Source organism: Bufo gargarizans, chromosome 8 (genome assembly GCF_014858855.1).
Source record: "Bufo gargarizans isolate SCDJY-AF-19 chromosome 8, ASM1485885v1, whole genome shotgun sequence".
Taxonomy (NCBI): Eukaryota; Metazoa; Chordata; class Amphibia; order Anura; family Bufonidae; genus Bufo; species Bufo gargarizans.
In genome coordinates, this window is record NC_058087.1 from 31217077 (window position 1) to 31240878 (window position 23802).

Here is a 23802-nt window from a genome sequence, read left to right on the forward strand (position 1 = left end):
AAAAGTTTCGGCACCTACCTTAAATCCAGCAATTGCCCCGCACTGCAGGTCGGACTCAATGTTCCCAGGGTCCAGATAGGCGATGCTCATGAGGAAGCCAGGTCCCGTGAACGCCCAGAGCTTGCGGAAGCTGAAGCCAGGCTGTGGGGGGTCAGATACAGTACAGGTTACAAGGGTCAGGGGCCTACCTAGAGAGGAGATGTAATGGAAATGGGGCCCCTGTCTGTTGCAATGCCCCTCTGGCCATTTCCCCCTCATAGGGTACACCTGAGTCCATAGCATGACCACAGCTTCTCTGGGGTCCAGAGGCTAAGGAGGTCCAATCAGAGCCACCCGCTATTGAGTTCCATAGGCGCTGTATAAAACTGTGAGCAGTGACTCCCCCTAGTGGTAGCTGCAGGCAGCCCGAATTTCTTCATTTATCTATGGAAACTGAAGATCAAACAAAAAGAAATATCTACGCTTGATCCCTTTACTACCCAAACCCCCACATATCATGGCATTAACCCCTTCACCCCCCTAAACCACCAGTGACTTTATCTAATAACCTCTAATCCACCCTAACCCACCAGGGCTACTAGGTATTAAAGCGTAACCACTCTAGATCATTGCAACATTAACTCCTTCACCTAAATAGGTCACCAGACATTTTTGAGTATTAACCTCTAAACTGCTGTAGACCACCAGGAATACTATCGTTAACCACTGAACCCCTGATGTAGAAATCTGCATTGCAATGTGGAAAAACCTGACTCTTAAAGGGCATCTGTCAGCAGTTTTGTACCTATGAAACTGTCTGACCTATTGCATGTGCACTTGGCAGCTACATCTGTATGTGTAACAGCAACGCCCCCGTTGCTCCTAGAGGCTCATTTGCATATAATCAAACATTTTTCTCAGCAATGTGGACACATATCAACATGGGACCAACACGGATGCCTTCAGCTGCCAAGCGCACATGGAACAGGTCAGCCGGTGTCATAGGGACAAAACTGCTGACAGATGCCCTTTAAACATATCACTTATGGATGAAAACCGGGGGAAACCTAATCCATCAGGGCTACAGGGAAAATGAAGCTACTTGCAAGTTTGCAGTCCATTACACATTTTTAAACTATTTTTACAAAAAAATTAACCAAGATTCTAAAAGATGCATTATGTGAAAAAATAGGACCCGTCTCCTCCTCCAGTCTCATCTAGTCTTCCATTAAAATCCTTCCTAAACTTCATGTCCTCAGACGACCTGTCACCCAAGAGCATGGATGTTTATGTTTCAAGGATTTCGGAAACAAGGGCAAGCTGTGTTACCATATTTCCCCATAGGCAGCGCCGTCACATGGTCATCGAGTATTTGGGGCATAGAATAGGGTTATAGAAATTTTGAGAGCCTCTGCCAGCATGATCAACCCTATTATACCAAGCGGATTGCCTGGCATGGTGGATCATGCTGATGAAAATGATACCGTTCTTTTCTCTATTGCTTGCAACGCTGTGGATATATTATTACTTTTATCTTCATGCAAATTAGACAGTTTGGCCGATGGCCACGTCATAAGTGTTTAGAGCATCACATCTTTACGTACCTGACCAGTGGCCTTGAGTAGGGCTTAGACGCCCCTCTGGGCAATTCCATCACCAATGGGTCCACCAATGACTTTTAGTGAGCCACATTAGACAGGGCTGTCTAGCCCTCACAATCATAGGGGAACGGAGAGTGCACTGAGCACCAAGGGGAGTAGTATTAGTAGTGCTCCAAGAGCTACACCAGCCCCTTGGTCAGGGGCAGACTGGTCATAAGCCTTACAGGGAAATTTCTTGGTCGGCCGATGTCCAAGAAGCCTCCAGAGCCCTCCTCATTGCTGCTGGCCGGGTACAAAATGATCTGATACTATTAGCATTAATTAATGCTATGAGGTACTTATGCACCTGATCGACGGCCGCAGGTGCCCTCCAGAACTCAACTGTATGACTGTCCTCAGGTCTGTCATACAGTTGCATACTGTGGCAGGGCCGTCAGTGTTTTCTGCTGCACTGTGGTCTTTGGTTCTGCTGGGTCGGTACTTTGTGCCGCGCTACAGTATTGTAAGCCCCGCCGGCTTCTGTTGGCCCTGCCTACTCGTGTTGCTTCTGCTTCAGTCAATTTGGACCCATCTACAACATGAGGCCACTTTTAGGGTTTTTTTTCTCCCAGGGCCTCTTTAAGTTCCCAGTCCGCCCCTGTCCACGATTACTTGTTACCCCCCCCCCCCCACCAACATAATTCTATATTATTATAATTTGCTCCAATGCAATTTATATTTAAAAATAAAAGTAACATTCCTTGGGTCTGACATACATGGGAAAGGCTTCAGATTATCAGATATTCTTGACTTTCAGACATTCATAGAACAGTCATGATCCGATTCATAACTCACCGATCCTGTGGACGGTATTGAAATCTTCTCATCCAGATACGTGGATCCTTCCTCATTATTGGACCTTTCAATGGCGCCGTATTGTCGGTTCCTTGGTGAACCTTAAGAATCAGATCAGAAATCATGGATTAAGATGGATTATAAATCGTCAGTCACATGAGGTCAACTTGTACTCATTCCTTTCCTAGTAATCAAATATTTTCATGGATTTTATTATAATAAAATGTATTTATATAGCGCCACCATATTCCGCAGCGCTTTATAAATTCATAGGGTTCATGTACAAAACAAAACTAACTGGCTAATATGCAATTGAAACACTAGGAGTCAGGTCCCTGCTCACAAGAGCTTACAATCTATTATCCGTCCCTGCATTAAAGAGGTCCTCTTCCTCTACTGTCATGCCTGCTTGCATTCCCCAAGTAATAACAATTCTGGAGCTTCTCTTCTTAGGACTCTGAGTTGTGCTGTTCCTTTAATATTCCTGCTAGAAGTTATGTATGAATAGATAACAGTTTGCAATGAAGGTTCAGATGGTTGTTACCAGTTGGGGGGTGTCTTTGCACAATCTGACACTGGAAGCACTGATTAGACTGTGCAGGGACACCCCCCCCCCCCAACTGGTAACACCCATCTGGACCTTTATTGCAAACTGCTAGTAATTATTTCATAACCTTCTAGCAGATATAATAGAGGGATGATAGAACACACAGTCCTAAGAATAGAGGCTCCAGAATTGTCATTACAAGGGGAAAGCAAGTAGTTATTAAAACCTACATGTCAGAAAAGGGGACAAGACTTCTTTAAAGGCCTAATCATAGATTTCATGCAGCCTTGTACGATAATGTCAGGTCTTGCCTAAGGAAATTATACAAATCATGACACTGTATTGAGGAATTGCTATTTGATCAATTGACAATTATCTTCTTAAAAGTCCCTTTAAGAAGCAATCACTGGGATGAATGTGTAAAGCCCCAGAGTGCCGTCACCACCTTTGCACCTTGCCACTGTCTCCTATGGTTAACCTAATGTCATCCTACGTACTAATTTCCAGGTTTTGCAAAATGTGTATTTATATTTATGATTTTGTAACTGTTCAAGTGTAATGTGCCTGGTTCACCAGCTGGTGGCAGCATCTATGGCAGAGCTACAAGTACAGAGAATGGACCCTTTCCTTCCATTCTAACACCCCCCTCTGTGGTGTGGTGGGGGCGTGTCCCGCTTGCTGCAGAGAGGGTGGGGTTCTAGTTAGAGGGGTCTAGAGTACCCCCTGCTAGGGGAAGGAAGCAGGAGCCCATCCCTGCTGGACGAGCCCTGTCTGGACCAGCTTGAGCACCTTCAGCTCAGCTGGATCTGGAGGCCACAGCAAAAAGCCTCAGAAGCCAGGAGTAAAGTGTTCCCTGGACAACGTTAGAGACAGACCCGATTACAGAGCCAAGTACAGCCTATAGCTAATGCAAGATTCTACAGTTACCCTGTCAGCACAGCAGAGTCAGAGAGCGGCTGATGTAGCAGAGAGGAGTTTGTCTGCCACAGTTAGTGCCAATGCCTGCTGGAGACCAAGACAAAGTCTGTAAATTAAATTGTTTGGAGGAACTTTTATTCAAATAAAGTTGCTGTTCTACTATATACAAGGTGTGGACTCCGTGTGGTCCAGCATATCCAGGTAGGAACACCGTGATACATGCAACACCATTAAGGGACATTTAGGCCACGCTACACCACTCTGGAATTCCTACACCTGGGTACCATCTACCATCATTTCACTAAAAGGGGCCCTGTGCCCTTGTTGCTTCGATGCAACTGGCGTAACGACTATATATTTCCCTCCTTCTAAAAGCAAGGGGACCCCTAGCACCGTTCGAGTCCGTCGCAAATGGAACTGGAAAGACTGGCTGAACTGGAAAGCCAGAAGCCTGTAATTGAAATGAGTGGCCCCTTGTTCTTGCTCATATAGGGGGGTCTAGTAGGGGCCCCCACTCTTTGATGTCCACATTTCTGAATAGACATATTGAAAGGATTATGACAGACAGAAATCCTGCTTCGGACGCTGTAGCATAGCCCATTAAAGGGGTTGTGTCATCTGAGACATTGGTGGAGTATTCCTTCGATATCGCTAGAAGGGCCCCTAAAGCAACAGAGAGTGGATCACGCATCAGCAGCCACATTTCCATTGACCTCTATGCTTGGCTACCCACAGAAGAGAACGGAGGGTGGCTGCGCTTGCGCGGTGCGTCCCCGTTCACTTCGGGGGGCCCCCTTGTAGGGATAGGTGTGGGTCCCAGAGGTAGGACTGTCACCTATATGACATTGGTGGCATATCCTAGCGATCCGTGCATCCGCACTGCAAAGGACAGAACATGTCCTATCTTTTGCCGCATCTTGCAGATCGTGAACCCATTGAAGTGAATAGGTCCGTACTTCGATGCAGAGTGTACACGGCCGGGGCCCTTGTTTTGCGGACCCGCGGTTTGTGGTCTGCAATACGGACATAGTTGCACCCCAGTAATGTGCATGGGGCCTAAAGGCCGCACCCAGAACCATGATTGACCAGTAAATAAATAAAATATCCACGGAAATAATTACAAGAAATCATAAATAATAAATAGTCATTTATAATATGCAAAAGTGCAAATATTCAAAACTGGACACAATGCACAACAATGAAGTGTTCAGTGCAAATCACTGCCCATACATGATATAGAGAGTAAATATTATTACAGAAATAATAATACGATACAAATCCACTAATATACTAGTGCAAATAAATAAGGTGCCAAGTGCAAAAAAATCACTGTGCGTGCCAAGACAAGTGGCAGGATGGGTCCCGCATCTGCCTCCCCTGCCACTTCCGTTGGTATCCACGGGGGTTTATTTTGCACTGTACACTTCATTGTTGTGCATAGTGTCTAATTTAGCATATTTGCACTGTTGTATATTATAAATGATTATTTATGATTTATGTACATTTTGAATTATTATTTTATGATATTTGTAATTATTTCTGTGGACTTTTTTTATTTATTTACTGGTGAATCATGGTTGTGGGGGGTTGGGAGGGGTCCCTGTCCCTTGTTGTTAGGTTTGTTAGGCTGAGTTTACATCTGTGCTGTAATCCTGTAACTGTATCTGGCGTACATGCCGTCTTTCATACGGACAAAAAATGCTACACGCATGCCAATTTGAAGAGATGACAAGTTGGCTCAACAGAAATCACGAAGGGTTTGTAAAATTGTGGCAGAAATGGAAATCACAAGCTGCACTGTTAGTGCGTAAGTTTATTTGGATGTAAGACAAAAACTTTACTTATCAAGAGAGTATGAGAGGATGAGGAGGTATCGCAGTAACTTGGGAAGTATTAGGCCCCTTTCACACGAGAATTCCGCACGGGTGAACGCATTGCACCCGCACTGAATCCGGACCCGTTCACTCCAATGGGGCTGTGCACATGAGCGGTGATTTTCACACATCACTTGTGCGTTTTTCACGCAATGCAGGCCCCATAGAAGTGAATGGGGCTGCGTGAAAATCGCAAGCACCCGCAAGCAAGTGCGGATGCGGTGCGATTTTCACGCATGGTTGCTAGGAGACGATCAGGATGGGGACCCGATCTTTATTATTTTCCCTTATAACATGGTTATAAGGGAAAATAATAGCATTCTTAATACAGAAAGCATAGTACAATAGGGATGGAGGGGTTAAAAAAATTAAATAAATTAAACTTAACTCATCCACTTGTTCGCGCAGCCTGGATCGTCTTCTTTTTTCTTTTTTGAGGACCTGGGAGGAAAAGGACCTTTGGTGACGTCACTGCGCTCATCACATGGTCTATCACCATGGTGATGGGCCATGTGATGGACCATGTGATGAGCGCAGTGATATCACCAAAGGTCTTTTTCCTCCCAAGAAAGAAGACAAGCCGGGCTGTGCGAAGAAGTGGATGAGGTGAGTTAAATTTTTATTTTTTTAATCCCTAATTTACTTAGCATTCTGTATTAAGAATGCTATTATTTTCCCTTATAACCATTTTATAAGGGAAAACAATAAAATCTACACAACACCGATCCCAAACCCGAACTTCTGTGAAGAAGTCCGGGTTCGGGTCTGGGTACCAAACATGCCGATTTTTCTCACGCGTGTGCAAAACGCATTAAAACGCTTTGCACTTGCATGGAAAAATCGCGCATTTTCCCGCAACGCACCCGCATCTTGTCCGGCCCTCACACGCTCTTCCGGTGTGAAAGAGGCCTAAGGGATTCATTTATTTTTTATTTTTTTATTTACTATTTGTTTATATGTTTCCATTATTGGCTAGTTGAGACATGATCTAATGGTTTAAATCTTGAGGGTGGTATTTGGTAATATGTATAAGCATCACACAACCATATGCTTTTCAAAATCTTATGTACCACTGCCATCTGTTTTAACATGTCAGAATATGCTTTGTAAAAAACAAAAAATTCCCAAAAAAAGAATTTTTATAAAAAACAAAAAATGCTACACACATTTTTTGTCTGGCCGAAAGCCGGCATATATGTTGGAAAGCTGCAGGATTACTGCCGGATCACATTACAGTAAATGGGGATCTTGCGGTGCACAGTGGCATCCAGCTATGCCGGAAATGGTGAACTCCGGCAGTCTGTTTTACCGCTAGAACAGACAGTGCAGATGTGAACCCTGCCATATTCCGAATCCTGCAATTTTTAATGGTTTTAACCTGAATGATTTTCTATTCCTCTATATAGTGGCTGGGTTTGGGGTGGCCCCAACGCTACGATGGTTCCCCTGGACACAGTCGAGGTGTCACCACATGTTGCTGCTCTCCGGAAGGGATGGTAAGGCGTGGTACACCCCAATGGGAAATAAGTCCAGAGAGTTAGGGTCTGCAGTAAACCAGTGCGCTTCTTTACTGGAGGGATTCAGGTGCAAAACAATACAGGCAGTGCACTGAGCTGACTTCTCCAGTCTCCTCCCTGGCAGAAGAAGGGTTTGATGCTGAGGAAAGGCCTGAGCTAGCTGTCCCTCTCTCTCAGAAGGCTGGTACCCTGGTCAAAGGCGGGAGGCACATGGTCTGTAGCAGAGTATCACTGTCTCAGTGTTTTCTTAGGGTCACTCAGTAGTCTGGCAGAGTCTCCTCTTCCAAGCACTGTTCCTTACTGCAGAACACTAGGGGCTCTGACTGCTCTCCTTATATACAGTTTTAGCTAGACTAGAACCTACTAGTGGGAGGGGTGGAGAAGCTCAGCACAAACAGTTACAATGTTTCAACTCCCGTCTGTCATAGACTTTAGAGCTTCAGTGATACTCAATGGCAATGACACACAGTTTTTCCAGACAAAAACAAGTTTCCAGACATAACATAAGAGCTAAACCAGACATTCACAAGGTCAGTCTGTCTGGGTTTGGTGGTAAACAACGTCTGTTTTTTTCCCTCCAAAACATTCTCTTCTTTAAACTCTATGGCAGCTGTGGTAAATTACCAGCTTCTTATTCAAAGTCCTAACAGTCTCTCAGTGTTCATTAACCCTTTCCACAGAGCCATGTAAATACAGTGATAATGAACAGGGTATATATTCCAACATACATATAAAAGGCAGTAACATAGAAATAAACAGTATAAGTTAACCCTTCCAAGAGAAATAAATTAAGAAGTTTTTACATTGCATAAGGGAAATAGACAAATGTCCACAAATGTCCAAACATCAAAGTACCCCCTGCTCCAGGGCACTACATAGCCACAGTCAGTTCTGCAGCAGCGATTCCAATCCAAGCCCGAACACTTCCAAATATTTAGGTTGTCATATAGATAATATAACAATAACAAAGACAGTTGCACTCTGCGGTTTTACTAACCCTCATACTGATGTAAAATTGAGAGATTAGCCAACATATCTTACTGTGGAGGACATGTCTGAGCCCAAGCACCGCGCCAAGGTTTCTCAAGTAGCTCAGAACCTAACGCTAAACCTATCTGTACCGAAAGGGCAATACCAGGAGCCAGTGGGTAAATTACAGGAGCAATTTCCCAGTAACCTCCAACATGTGACCATGCATACAATGGGAGGAGGGAAAGAGCTCTGAGCCCCACCCAAGACTGGCTGATATAGACCGGGTCTCACATGTGCACCAGAATGCTGCCTGTAGATGGAAATAAAGGGGTTGAGCACTTCCTGCTTTTTAATACCACGCCAATTTGTAATTTGTATATTTAATTTTTTGGAGGTGTAAAAACTCCTAGTCTGAATGTGCCTTTATTTCCATCTACAGGCAGCATTCTGGCGCACATGTGAGGCCCGGGCTATACCAGCCAGTCTTGGGTGAAGCTCAGAGCTCTCTGCCTCCTCTTATTGTAAGCATGGTCACATGTTGGAGGTGACTGTGAGTTTGCTGTGAGTCAGGCCTTGCACTCCTGTAATTTGCCCACTGGCTCCTGATATTGCCCATACGCACAGATAGGTTTAACGTTAGGTTCCGAGCTACTTGAGAAACCTTGGCGCGGTGCTCGGGATCAGTCATGTCATCCACAGTAGGATATGTTGGCTAATCTCTAAATTTTAGATCAGTATGAGGGTTAGTAAGACTGCAGAGTGCACCTGTCTTTGTTATTGTTATATTATTTTTACTGTTTATCACATCCACACATTTTCTATCCTGTGTAGGATGTTCATTGTGGTACTTGTAGTCCGCTGTGGGCATCCTCCATTGTATGCATTTTTGCTGGGGATTGCCATTAGCAGCGGACCACAAGTGCAGGACCTTCCCCCCGATATACATGCACCACTGCATATGGGGTTGAGCACTTCCTGATTTTTAATACCATGCCAATTTACTAGTTTGTAGGTTGTCATACAGACCACAATTTAGTTGTCAGCTTGGATGCTGCAATTTATTCACACAGTGTGGAAGTTCCATAATGTTGTAATTTCATATATGTCATCCGATTTCATAACTCTTGTATCACCTGACAACACATGACTGTTTTTGCATGACAACCCTTTCCAGAAAGCTCTGTCTCCGGAGTGATTGGTGTCCATAGTTCATGTCATCTGGTGATTACTTTTCACCAATTAATATGGAGTATGCAGCCTGTAAAAGTAATATGTATGCAAAAAAAAAAAGAGAAGCAAAATACAGATATAAGATCCTATATGCGTGTAAATGTCCCACTGGAGACGTGAGACATAGAGGTCACGGAAGTGTCTATAGTTTCTGTTATTCATTCTATTGAGGAATACTGGATTCTAACTCTCTCCAATCTGAAATGGCTGATAACAAGAAATAATAGATTGTATTCAAAGCTACAGCAAATAAGACAGAGCTTAGGTTTATTGTCATTTTACAGCACATGTTCACCTTTGATCACCATTTACAGTTTTACTATAAAACTAATCTAGGAATACAGCTGAGTCACTGTGTACATACATTCCAGTACTTAGGGGAAGTTCACATCTTGTTTTTTATGTACGCCAAGCTAATACGTTTAGACAAACAGTAAAAAAAAAGTACACAATTTTGTGGTTATCGATCTTTTTTTAAATACAGTATACATTTTTGTGAAAACTTTCTTTTTAAAACAAAGATTTGAAGATTAAAGGCATTATCAGAAAAAAACTATAGATTTAATGGATGGAAATGTATTGTCTACATACATTACATTACTTATCCTGTACTAATCCTGAGTTAGATCCTGTATTATACTCCAGAGCTGCACTCACTATTCTGCTGGTGCAATCACTGTGTACATACATTACATTACTTATCCTGTACTGATCCTCGGTTACATCCAGTATTATACTCTAGAGCTGCACTCACTATTCTGCTGGCGGAGTCACTGTGTACATACATTACTTATCCTGTACTGATCCTGAGTTACATCCTGTATTATACTCCAGAGCTGCACTCACTATTCTGCTGGTGCAGTCACTGTGTACATACATTACTTATCCTGTATTGATCCTGAGTTACATCCTGTATTATACTCCAGAGCTGCACTCACTATTCTGCTGGTGCAGTCACTGTGTACATACATTACTTATCCTGTACTGATCCTGAGTTACATCCTGTATTATACTCCAGAGCTGCACTCACTATTCTGCTGGTGCAGTCACTGTGTACATACATTACTTATCCTGTACTGATCCTGAGTTACATCCTGTATTATACTCCAGAGCTGCACTCACTATTCTGCTGGTGCAGTCACTGTGTACATACATTACTTATCTTGTACTGACCCTGAGTTACATCCTGTATTATACTCCAGAGCTGCACTCACTATTCTGCTGGTGCAGTCACTGTGTACATACATTACTTATCCTGTACTGATCCTGAGTTACATCCTGTATTATACTCTAGAGCTGCACTCACTATTCTTCTGGTGCAGTCACTGTGTACATACACTACTTACCCTGTACTGATCCTGAGTTACATCCTGTATTATACTCCAGAGCTGCACTCACTATTCTGCTGGTGCAGTCACTGTGTACATACATTACTTATCCTGTACTGATCCTGAGTTTTACAGCAAGACACGGAGGCTCATATTGCTATCTCCTTCTTTACTGTCCACCAATAGCAGCAAAGAGAAAAAATTTACATACAGGAAATAACCAATGTCCCTCCCCTCTGGCCCCTATAATAGGCCGCTGTTCCTCTGGGACTTCCTCTTTCTTTGCTGCTGCCATCAGCTAAGTACACCTATAGATTCTTTTGTGTGTTCTATATGGTTTGTGTTTATGTTTATCCTGTGCGCTGCTCCAACCTAGGGTGACTAACCCTTACTAGCAGCGCTCCCTTGGGGGCTTCTGCCCTCTCATTGTCTTTACAGGTTGTTCTATTCCCCTTTGAGTTAGTTTAGTATTTCTATATAGCGCTTCCCTGCGTTCCATATTACTTTCTGCTGCGTTGTTCCCGATTCGCGGCGGGGGGGGGGGGACGACGGACTGCTCATTGCGGTGTTACCTCCGCTTTACCTGCTCGGTCCTTGCGCTCCCCCAGCGTTCGGGGGCGAGGCCTCTTCCCCTCGCTTCTGCGGCGCCATTCCTGTGAGCGCCTTCAGTAGCTCTGCCGGCCGCGAGATCTCGGCGGCCATTTTGGTGTCGTTTGTACCGCGATTCGCGGGCTTTTTGTTTGGCGTCCGGTTCCCTCTGCGCTTCCGGCCACTGTGTGTCATTCCGGCGCCTGCGCTCTGCTCCGGTCGGCTGCTCAGGCGCTCCTACTGCGTAGTTTAGGCTATTTACTCTTTGTGCTAGCCCCTGTGTTCCTTCTATTGCCCGGTTATATTTGGGGTATCATGTCTATCCCTCTGCCTAATCCTCACACAAATGTTCTCCCCTCCTCCCTGAGGGTCAGAACAGCAATGAGGTGGACGCACAGGCGCTTGCCCTGCAGCGCTCTGTGTCTGATGCCATCATGGCAGCCACGGGCTCCATGTCGACTATATTGTCGCATAGCATTACCCAGGCACTATCTGCCCAGCCTGCCAGAATGTCCTTGCAAGACCCTATTGTTACACCGCAGCCTACCTTTAATGAACCTCCTGTGCCACAGGAGACTTTGACTGGTGCGCATCCTGCCACCCAAGAGATCGTGCATAGTTCACGAAAAAGGGCCTCTTCACGCCAGGCAGAACGGGCGCGAACATGGAAGTGCGCTAGAGCACAATCACCTGATATGTCTGACTCGGATAGAGCATCAGGGGGGGGCTATTGCGGATTTTGACTACGTGTCAGAGGAGGATTTTGCTCCCCCAGTTCAGGGCCCCTCAGTATCCGCTACTGCGGCTTCCGCTGCCGAGGACGTAGCGTCCTCATCTAATCTTAACAGATCAGAGGCTCCGCTGGATTCTGCAGGCGAACCAATGTTCGACCCTGAGTCCTTGCACCACCCTCGATCGGCGGAATGGCTTCCCACCGACCACGTGGGGGCTTATTTAGAGCACTGGGTGCGTCACCCTCTGAGCCGTGAATCACGGAACAAACTTAGGGCCGAGTGTCCCAGACCGATAGTCCCTAACAAAGTATGTGACACCCCTTTTGTAGATCCCAAAATGTCACAATTCCTGGCCAAGACTGGCTGGAACCCAAAAAAGGACCTGGATCCAGCGCTACGCAGCTGCCAGGATAAGGTTCTAGATATCTTTGGCCCGCTAGCCAAGATTTTTGAATTAGCCGAATCGGCTAGAAATGAGGGCTCTTCTTTAGACCCCGAAGAATTATGGGGCTGGACCAAAAGGGCAATCTGTATTGCCGGTAACGCCAATACTTCCTTTGCAATTGAGAGGCGCAAGGCCACCTTGTTTAAAATAGACCCCAAATGGGCAAATTTGGCACTTACAGAGGCGGGTAAGGACGCCCAGGGCCTCCTTTTCGGCGACTCCTTTATTGAGGCTATCGGCCGATTCGTGGGTACCCTTACCGCGCTTGACAAGGCGCAGGCCTCTATGCGCAGGGTATTCCACGGACGGGTCTCTCGTCGGGTCGGCAGTAGTAGAGACCGCCTGTCCGGCCGTGCAAGCTTTCAGGCCCGTGGCGCGAGGGCAACCCCAGCTATCGCAGACCCTTGGGTAAGTCTCCCCCAATTGGGGGATTCTATGGTACCTTGTGTAGGGGGCAGACTCCAACTTTTTTCTCATGTTTGGAGTCTCATCACCTCAGATCCATGGGTATTGACCACGGTCAGGGGCTTTCACATAGAACTCACGGGGTCCCCAGACCTGGTTCCTTGCCCCCCGCCCCTCCCGCTATCACGTCCAGATTGCTCTCTGGTGGACGCGGAGCTATGCTCTCTCAGGCAAAAACAGGCGATGGAATTTGCCCCTCCTTCGGAGTGGGGTGTGATCAGCAATATTTTCCTCGTCCAGGAAAAATGGGGGTCAGATGAGACCGGTCATCAACTTTCGCGCTCTGAATACGGTGGTACGCTACCGTCATTTCAAGGATGGAGGGGATCCCACCTCCTTCGGGACCTGTTAGTTCCTGGGGACTGGATGGTAAAGCTGGATCTAAAAGATGCTTATCTGATGGTCCCAGTGGCCACTTGTTCCAGGGATCTGCTCCGGTTCTGGTGGAGAGGAGAGATCTGGTGGTTCACCTTGTCTCCCATTCGGGCTGTCTTCAGCTCCTTGGTGGTTCACCAAGCTGCTACGACCAGTCGTGTCATGGTTGAGGACTCGGGGCGTACGCCTCATCATTTACCTGGACGACATCCTCCTGATGCACGAGTCCAGTGTGGGATTGCTTGGAACATCTACAGTGGACAGCGGACCTGCTGTCAGATCTCGGTTTCCTCCTCAACAAGGAGAAGTCATGCCTCATCCCATCTCAGCGGATGGAGTTCTTGGGCTTCACGGTGGATTCGCTTTCGGAGTCCCTCAGTCTTCCGATGAAGAAATTGCGTATGATTCGCAAGGGGTTGAAACATGCCCTCACCATTCCCCTCCTCTCGTTACGTCTCCTGGCTCGCATCTTTGGGCTGTTAGCTTCATCGATCCAGGCAGTGTTTCCGGCTCCGTTGCACTACCGTGCTCTCCAGCGATTGAAGATCGCCCATCTTCGGACTGGTGCCTCCTTTGCGGACGCGGTGGTTTCTGGACTCGGAAGCCCGAGAGGAGTTGGGCTGGTGGATTGCCAATCTGGAGGCTTGGAACGGCAGAGCAATCTTCGAATTTCTGCCGGAACTGACCATCAAGTCAGATGCGAGTTTCCAGGGCTGGGGCGCCCATTGCAATGGAGCTTCCACGGGGGGAGCCTGGTCGGAGGAGGAATCCCTCCTCCACATCAATGCTTTGGAACTCCTAGCCGGCTTGTTTGCAGTGAGATACTTCTCCATCGGGATCGCCAACGCGTACATCAGGCTGCGGATGGACAATGTCTCGGCGGTCCGGTATGTCAACCGATTGGGAGGTACTCACTCGGTTACCTTGGCTCGGTTGGCCAAGGAATTTTGGTCGCTTTGCCTGTCCAGGGACATCATGGTGCAGGCGGAATACTTACCGGGGCTGAGCAACGTTCGTGCGGATTGGAACTCGCGCTACCTGTCGGACGGCAGCGATTGGCAGCTGGACCCGGAGGTGTTCTCAGCAATTTCGGACAGGTAGGGACCGATGGCTGTGGATCTCTTTGCCCCTCGGCTCAACAGGCCACTCACCCGGTTTTCAGCTGGCGTCCAGATCCGGAAGCAGTGGTGGTGGATGCGTTTCTCCAGGATTGGTCGGTATCCCGCCTTATGCTTTTCCTCCCTTTTCCATGGCTCTGAGGACGCTCCTTCAGGTTCAACGGCATCTGGCGGACCTGGTGTTGGTGGTTCCGTTCTGGGGGTCTCAGGTCTGGTTCCCTTCGTTGCTGAGGATCCTTGTGGAGATAGCTCTCTTTCTCCTGACCCATCCGGATCTCCTGCGCAACCCTCTGGGTCTGCACGACCCACTTCTCGACGGATCCCTACGGCTGCTGGCGTGCCAGATTTCCGGACACCTGGAGATGTCGATGGCATTTCGGAAGCACCTCGACAGTTACTGGACAGCGCATGGGCTCCCGGCACCAGAAAGTCTTACCGGGCTGCCTGGAGAACTTGGGCTAACTGGTGCGTGGGACGGGTCTTGGATCCCGTTTCGGCACCTGTAGCTCACCTGTTGCAGTTTCTCACATCACTGTTTGAGGCGGGTAAGGCGTATCAGACCATTAACCTTTTCAGGGCCGCTATTTCGTCTACCCATTTAGGTTACGAGGGTGTTCCTGCAGGTCAACGTCCTTCGGTCTCTCGTCTGTTGCGTGGGACTCGGTTGGCACGCCCTCCTCGACCTCGTTTTTCCACTAGATGGGACGTCTCCCTGGTCCTTTCCTTTTTTATCTTCTTGGCCGGGGAATTCTGCCCTTTCTCTTAGGCAATTGTCCGCTAAATTGTTAGCATTGTTTTGTCTTATTTCTTGCATGAGGGTCTCGGTTGTTCGGGCCCTTGATTTTGACGCTCGTTCTTTCACCCCGGTTGGGGTTACTTTTAACATTTCGCGTCGCACCAGGACTAGCATCCGGTTTGTCTCCTATCCCAGTTTCACTTCTTCTCCAATTTTGTGTCCTGTGGCTTGCCTTTGGGAGTACGAATCCAGGACTAGAGCCCATCGATCTCCCGACACATCTCAGTTGTTCCTTTCTATCCGACATCCGTTTGGACCGGGGTGTCTAGTCCAACGTTGGCGCGTTGGCTTAAGTGGGTCATGTCGCTAGCGGGTATTGACACTTCTGTCTTCACTGCCCTCCTTTGCGGTTTCAGGAGCCAGATTGGAGGACGTGATGCGTTTGGCTGATTGGTCTAATGTTACCACGTTCAGAGAATTTTATTTCCGTCCTCAGGCTAATTTGTTTGCTTCTATTATAGATCGGCTTTGAACTTGCAATATGAGCCTCCGTGTCTTGCTGTAAAACTAAATGATTTTCCTATTTCATGACGTAAAGTCATAGTTTTATTAAAGACACGGAGGCGAGTATTGCCCGCCCTGTTCCCGCCCTTGGGTCTCCTCACGGGTTTTTTGTTACAGGGGTATTTATTATTTGCCTTATTGTATTATAGATATGTTTAAGATTATTATTATCATTGTCATTATTGTTGTGATTTATGGTTATTTATGGTTATTTTTAAGATTTATGTTGTTTTCAGTCCTTTAATCCCTAATGTGTCGTTTTCAGTAGAGGGATTCCGGACGTGATTGGTCGTCACGTGTTTTGTTTCACCTGGACCTATGGTCTGTTCTCTTTTTCAGGTTGAAGGTCTATCCATTCTAGGATGCCGTGCTTTCGGTTGAGGTTTCTACCACAGTTTGGCCAAGTTGGCTAGTTGGATACACTTCGTTGGCGTTGGGCTTATTCGTTCCAGTTACAGTGCGGAGTTTCGTTGAGGTGTTCGTGATGTGGGCACCAGGATCAAAGAAAGAGGAAGTCCCAGAGGAAGAGCGGCCTATTATAGGGGCCAGAGGGGAGGGACATTGGTTATTTCCTGTATGTAAATTTTTTCTCTTTGCTGCTATTGGTGGACAGTAAAGAAGGAGATAGCAATACTCGCCTCCGTGTCTTTAATAAAACTATGACTTTACATCATGAAATAGGAAAATCATTTAGTTACATCCTGTATTATACTCCAGAGCTGTACTCACTATTCTGCTGGTGCAGTCACTGTGTACATACATTACATTACTTATCCTGTACTGATCCTGAGTTACATCCTGCATTATACTACAGAGCTGCAATCCCTATTCTGCTGGTGGAGTCACTGTGTACATACATTACACTATATATCCTGTACTGATCCTGAGTTACAACCTGTATTATTCTCCAGAGCTGCACTCACTATTCTGCTGGTGCAGTCACTGTGTACATACATTACACTATATATCCTGTACTAATCCTAAATTACATCCTGTATTATACTCCAGAGCTGCACTCACTATTCTGCTGGTGCAGTGACTGTGTACATACATTACATTACTTATCCTGTACTGATCCTGAGTTACATCCTGTATTATACTCCAGAGCTGCACTCACTATTCTGCTGGTGCAGTCACTGTGTACATACATTACATTACTTATCCTGTACTGATCCTGAGTTACATCCTGTATTATTCTCCAGAGCTGCACTCACTATTCTTCTGGTGCAGTCACTGTGTGCATACACTACTTATCCTGTACTGATCCTGAGTTACATCCTGTATTATACTCCAGAGCTGCACTCACTAGTCTGCTGGTGGTCACTGTGTACATACATTACACTATTTATCCTGTACTGATCCTGAGTTACATCCTGTATTATACTCCAGAGCTGCACTCACTATTCTGCTGGTGCAGTCACTGTGTGCATACACTACTTATCCTGTACTGATCTTGAGTTACATCCTGTATTATACTCCAGAGCTGCACTCACTAATCTGTTGGTGGAGTCACTGTGTACATACATTACATTACTTATGCTGTACTGATCCTGAGTTACATCCTACATTATACTCCAGAGCTGCACTCACTATTCTGCTGGTGCAGTCACTGTGTACATACACTACTTATCCTGTACTGATCCTGAGTTATATCCTGTATTATACTCCAGAGCTGCACTCACTATTCTGCTGGTGGTCACTGTGTACATACACTACTTATCCTGTACTGATCCTGAGTTACATCCTGTATTATACTCCACAGCTGCACTCACTATTCTGTTGGTGGAGTCACTGTGTACATACATTACTTATCCTGTACTGATCCTGAGTTACATCCTTTATTATACTCCAGAGCTGCACTCACTATTCTGCTGGTGGTCACTGTGTACATACACTACTTATCCTGTACTGATCCTGAGTTACATCCTGTATTATACTCCACAGCTGCACTCACTATTCTGCTGGTGCAGTCGCTGTGTACATACACTACTTATCCTGTACTGATCCTGAGTTACATCCTGTATTATACTCCAGAGCTGCACTCACTATTCTGTTGGTGCAGTCACTGTGTACATACATTACTTATCCTGTACTGATCCTGAGTTACATCCTGCATTATACTACAGAGCTGCACTCCCTATTCTGCTGGTGGTCACTGTGTACATACATTACACTATGTATCCTGTACTGATCCTGAGTTACATCCTGTATTATTCTCCAGAGCTGCACTCACTATTCTGCTGGTGGTCACTGTGTACATACATTACACTATTTATCCTGTACTAATCCTAAATTACATCCTGTATTATACTCCAGAGCTGCACTCACTATTCTGCTGGTGCAGTCACTGTGTACATACATTACTTATCCTGTACTGATCCTGAATTACATCCTGTATTATACTCCAGAGCTGCACTCACTATTCTGTTGGTGCAGTCACTGTGTACATACATTACTTATCCTGTACTGATCCTGAGTTACATCCTGCATTATACTCCAGAGCTGCACTCACTATTCTGCTGGTGGAGACACTGTGTACATACATTACTTATCCTGTACTGATCCTGAGTTACATCCTGTATTATTATGTTTCAGTAATGGATTCTCTTTTGTTTAGTTTTTTTGTATAATTTGTATTAGCTGCATAAAGTGTAATTGTTGCAAAACAAGCCCTGGTCAGCTGATGACTGTGGGGTCAGGCATTGTGCAACCCCTTGTTTTACTGCAGACTTGGCCATTGTGCAAAGCACCCTATATTGTCACATAACCATATTTAGAACTAATTTACATTTTGTAAATCAGATCACCCTAAAGAGGACCTCTCTCCGATCCTGACATGTCTGTTTAAAGTAACTGCTTTCATTCCCCAAGTAGTAACAATTCTGGAGCCTCTATTCTTATGACTCTATATTGTGTCATTCCTTTATTATTCCTACTCGAAGTTTATGAATGAATTGCTATCAGTCTTCAATAACGGTCCATAACAGGTGTTACCAGTCTGCGGTGTGTCCCTGCGGTGTGTCCCTGCGGTGTGTCCCTGCGGTGTGTCCCTGCACAGTCTGACATCTGGCAAAACTGATTGGATAGTATCAGACTGTACAGGGACACACTGCCAATTTTGAGCACCAGCCTTTTCAGTACAAGCGCTAGAGTACAACTTCGACTTGGGCTAACGCTGTCAATCAAGGGGAAGGGGGGGGGGTTAGATGTTGGTAGGTGTCACATAGCTGTGCTTGAAATTGCCTGCCAGCATAGGAATAAAAGTATGATTTTATCAACAACCGTGGTGCCAACAGTGAAGGATCACCCCTACCAGTCTATGTGCTTGGTTTAGTAGGGCTGATCCGGGTGACAGAGCCTATTTAATGTCAGAAGAATCCGTTGTTTGTTCTGAACAAGTGACAGTTTGACTAAATATACAGCAAGAATATGTGCCGCTGGTGATACTGGAAAATAAGCTTATTGCAGATGTATAAACTGTAGCAGCATTGCAACTGATTTTTGCAACAAAAAAAAGGCTCCTGCGCAGGAAATAGAGTGTTGTCTGTGAAAACTGAGGTGCAGCGCAGCAGTCTGTATACGTATGATTCGTGATCACCTCCGGCCCCGGCTCTAACAGCACGCAACCATGACCTATCCTGTCCCTGATGATAAAACCTGACTTTCTATCAGGCTGACTGTAAGGCCTCTTGCACACAAAGTTTGTGTGCAAGCGGCCTTAGGCGTTACGGGTAAGCCAGGACCCCACCCTGGGTCATGTGATTCTCTGTCTTCATCCGCAATTCATCGAAATTGAATTGCTGAAACTTCAGCTTCGTTGGAAGATTAATTTTTGGTAAAAATACAGAATCAGCTTAGTTTGGAATCAATTCGCTCAGCTCTTCTGACCAGGGTAGGCGTCAGACAGCGACCACCTACCATAACCTATTGGGATGGATGGACGTCTACCAAACATTAGATGCAGTTCTGCTCTGTTCTCTAATCGGTGCACAGTTCACCTGCTCTGTGTGATCTCTGCCCAAGAATTCAGAACCGCAATACAGAGATCATAGGGGAGCAGATAGGTAGTCAGCCCCTCTAGTGATGACTGTATGGAAGGCAGATGAGGCCATTAATTACTGGTAGCACATGGGGCCCCGTAGCAGTCAGGGCCCCCCTCGATGATATCTATCATTTCTACGCTGCATTAATCACACAGTTTGATTGCACTTTTAATATTTCTGGCACTGACACTTCCTCCCGTCTCTCCTCCACCGTTGATGGGGACAAGTTCTGAGATCCCCTGGAGGTAACCCCCGTCTGCCCCCGTCTGCCACCATCTGCCCCCGTCTGCCACCGTCTGCCACCGTCTGCCACCAGCCCTGCGCAGTCTGCAGCCTCCGGGGAATTTCCCAGGTTTTTGGTTGAGTCCATGGAAATTTCTGTCTGTGGAAATATCCTTATATCCTCATTGCCGTGTCTCTCCTCCCACGTGTAGCAGCATGTCTGCAGTTCTTGTGTCATGAGTCAGTGTGGAAGACGGGCAAAGTGTAAACATGGGTGTCACCCTGATGGGGGTTGTAGTGCTGTGTGCCAGTATCACATATGAGAGGCTTACATACAGAGACTTAGCTGACTGTATTACATATAATAGGCTTGGATTCATAGCTCAGCAGACAGTATCACAATGATGGGATTAGATACAGCAGCTCAGCAGACAGTATCACAATGATGGGATTAGATACAGCAGCTCAGCAGACAGTATCACACAAGATAGGATTAGATACACAGCTCAGCGGACAGTATCACACATGAGAGGATTAGATACACGGCTCAGCAGACAGTATCACACATGAGAGGATTAGATACACAGCTCAGCAGACAGTATCACACATGAGAGGATTAGATACAGCAGCTCAGCAGACAGTATCACACATGAGAGGATTAGATACACGGCTCAGCAGACGGTATCACACATGAGAGGATTAGATACAGCAGCTCAGCAGACAGTATCACACATGAGAGGATTAGATACAGCAGCTCAGCAGACAGTATCACACATGAGAGGATTAGATACACGGCTTAGCAGACGGTATCACAATGATAGGATTAGATACAGAGGCTCCGCAGGCAGTATCACACATGAGAGGATTAGATACACGGCTCAGCAGACAGTATCACACATGAGAGGATTAGATACACAGCTCAGCAGACAGTATCACACATGAGAGGATTAGATACACAGCTCAGCGGACAGTATCACAATGATAGGATTAGATACAGAGGCTCAGCAGACAGTATCACACAGGATAGGATTAGATACACAGCTCAGCGGGCAGTATCACACAAGATAGGATTAGATACACAGCTCAGCAGACAGTATCACAGTGATAGGATTAGATACACAGCTCAGCAGACAGTATCGCAATGATAGGATTAGATACACAGCTCAGCGGACAGTATCACAGTGATAGGATTAGATACACAGCTCAGCGGACAGTATTGCAATGATAGGATTAGATACACAGCTCAGCGGACAGTATCACAGTGATAGGATTAGATACACAGCTCAGAGGGCAGTATCACAGTGATAGGATTAGATACACAGCTCAGCGGGCAGTATCACAGTGATAGGATTAGATACACAGCTCAGCGGGCAGTATCGCAATGATAGGATTAGATACACAGCTCAGCGGACAGTATCACAGTGATAGGATTAGATACACAGCTCAGCGGGCAGTATCACATGATAGGATTAGATACACAGCTCAGTGGACAGTATCACAGTGATAGGATTAGATACACAGCTCAGCAGACAGTATCACACATGAGGGGATTAGATACACGGCTCAGCAGACAGTATCACACATGAGAGGATTAGATACACAGCTCAGCGGACAGTATCACAGTGATAGGATTAGATACACAGCTCAGCGGGCAGTATCACACAGGATAGGATTAGATACACAGCTCAGCGGGCAGTATCACACAGGATAGGATTAGATACACAGCTCAGCGGGCAGTATCACAGTGATAGGATTAGATACACAGCTCAGCAGACAGTATCACACAGGACAGGATTAGATACACAGCTCAGCAGGCAGTATCACACATGAGGGGATTAGATACACGGCTCAGCAGACAGTATCACACATGAGAGGATTAGATACACAGCTCAACGGACAGTATCACAGTGATAGGATTAGATACACAGCTCAGCGGACAGTATCACAGTGATAGTGTTAGATACACAGCTCAGCGGGCAGTATCACACAGGATAGGATTAGATACACAGCTCAGTGGGCAGTATCACACAGGATAGGATTAGATACACAGCTCAGCGGGCAGTATCACAGTGATAGGATTAGATACACAGCTCAGCGGGCAGTATCACACAGGATAGGATTAGATACACAGCTCAGCGGGCAGTATCACAGTGATAGGATTAGATACACAGCTCAGCGGGCAGTATCACACAGGATAGGATTAGATACACAGCTCAGCGGACAGTATCACAGTGATAGGATTAGATACACAGCTCAGCAGACAGTATCACAGTGATAGGATTAGATACACAGCTCAGCGGACAGTATCACACATGATAGGATTAGATACACAGCTCAGCAGACAGTATCACAGTGATAGGATTAGATACACAGCTCAGCGGACAGTATCACAGTGATAGGATTAGATACACAGCTCAGCGGGCAGTATCACAGTGATAGGATTAGATACACAGCTCAGCGGACAGTATCACAGTGATAGGATTAGATACACAGCTCAGTGGACAGTATCACAGTGATAGGATTAGATACACAGCTCAGTGGACAGTATCACAGTAATAGGATTAGATACACAGCTCAGCGGACAGTATCACAGTGATAGGATTAGATACACAGCTCAGTGGACAGTATCACAGTGATAGGATTAGATACACAGCTCAGTGGACAGTATCACAGTGATAGGATTAGATACACAACCCAGCAGACAGTATCACACAGGATAGGATTAGATACACAGCTCAGCGGACAGTATCACAGTGATAGGATTAGATACACAACCCAGCAGACAGTATCACACAGGATAGGATTAGATACACAGCTCATCGGACAGTATCACAGTGATAGGATTAGATACACAGCTCAGTGGACAGTATCACAGTGATAGGATTAGATACACAGCTCAGTGGACAGTATCACACAGGATAGGATTAGATACACAGCTCAACGGACAGTATCACAGTGATAGGATTAGATACACAGCACAGATACGGTCGTGAGGATGCCTCCTTAGATACGTTTGCTCCGCAGGCAGTATAAGGCAGGGCACAGCTGAGTTCGGATCCAAGTTTTAAAATGTTTTTTTTTTCAGTTTAAAAATCAAATACGTAAGTTACTGACTTCGCCTCGTCGGAGGCCGTACATTTAATGCTGTACGGAGACAGATCTCCAGTCCCTACAGCGTTAAACTAGATCTAGGATCTGAGCCTCGCTTCACTTATCCCTAACAATCATTTAGAAGGCTGTGTCCCTGCCAGACCTGGAAGATGCTGAACTAGGGCTCACATACACGAGCGTTATGGCTCAGTGCCCGTATTGCGGACCATGTACAGGCGGTCCGCGATATACAGGCACCGGCCGTGTGCACTCCATGGTGTGGATTTGGACCCATTGACTTGAATGCAAGATATGACCGAAGATAGGACTTCACCTATCTTTTGCGGAGTGGAGGCACGGATCGGAAGCCCCACAGAAGTACTGTGACGCGCTTCCGTGGGCTTTCGGGTCGTGGCTCTGCACCGCAAAAAGATAGAACATGTCCTATTCTTGTTTATTTTGTGGACAGAAATAGGTATTTCTTACAAAGGGTGGGACACGCTGATCCACAAAATGCGGTTGTGGATAATGGACCCAATCAAATCAACGGGTCCGCATCTGCAAACGGAGTGGACACGGCCAGTGCTCGCGCATTGCGGACTGCCATTTGCGGTCCGCAGCA

General features: G+C 46.2%; 1 protein-coding gene across 1 annotated transcript in view; it reads right to left on the bottom strand.

The window, feature by feature from the left end:
• The window catches only part of SLC11A1 (solute carrier family 11 member 1), a 43223-nt gene that overhangs the window by 17385 nt on the left and 2036 nt on the right, over positions 1–23802 (bottom strand). Inside the window, exons 2-3 of the mRNA XM_044305126.1 lie at positions 2415–2515; positions 19–141 (exon numbers count right to left, since the gene is read on the bottom strand). Coding sequence (XP_044161061.1) covers positions 19–141; positions 2415–2515 — 224 coding nt within the window. The remainder of the gene's footprint in view (positions 1–18; positions 142–2414; positions 2516–23802) is intronic.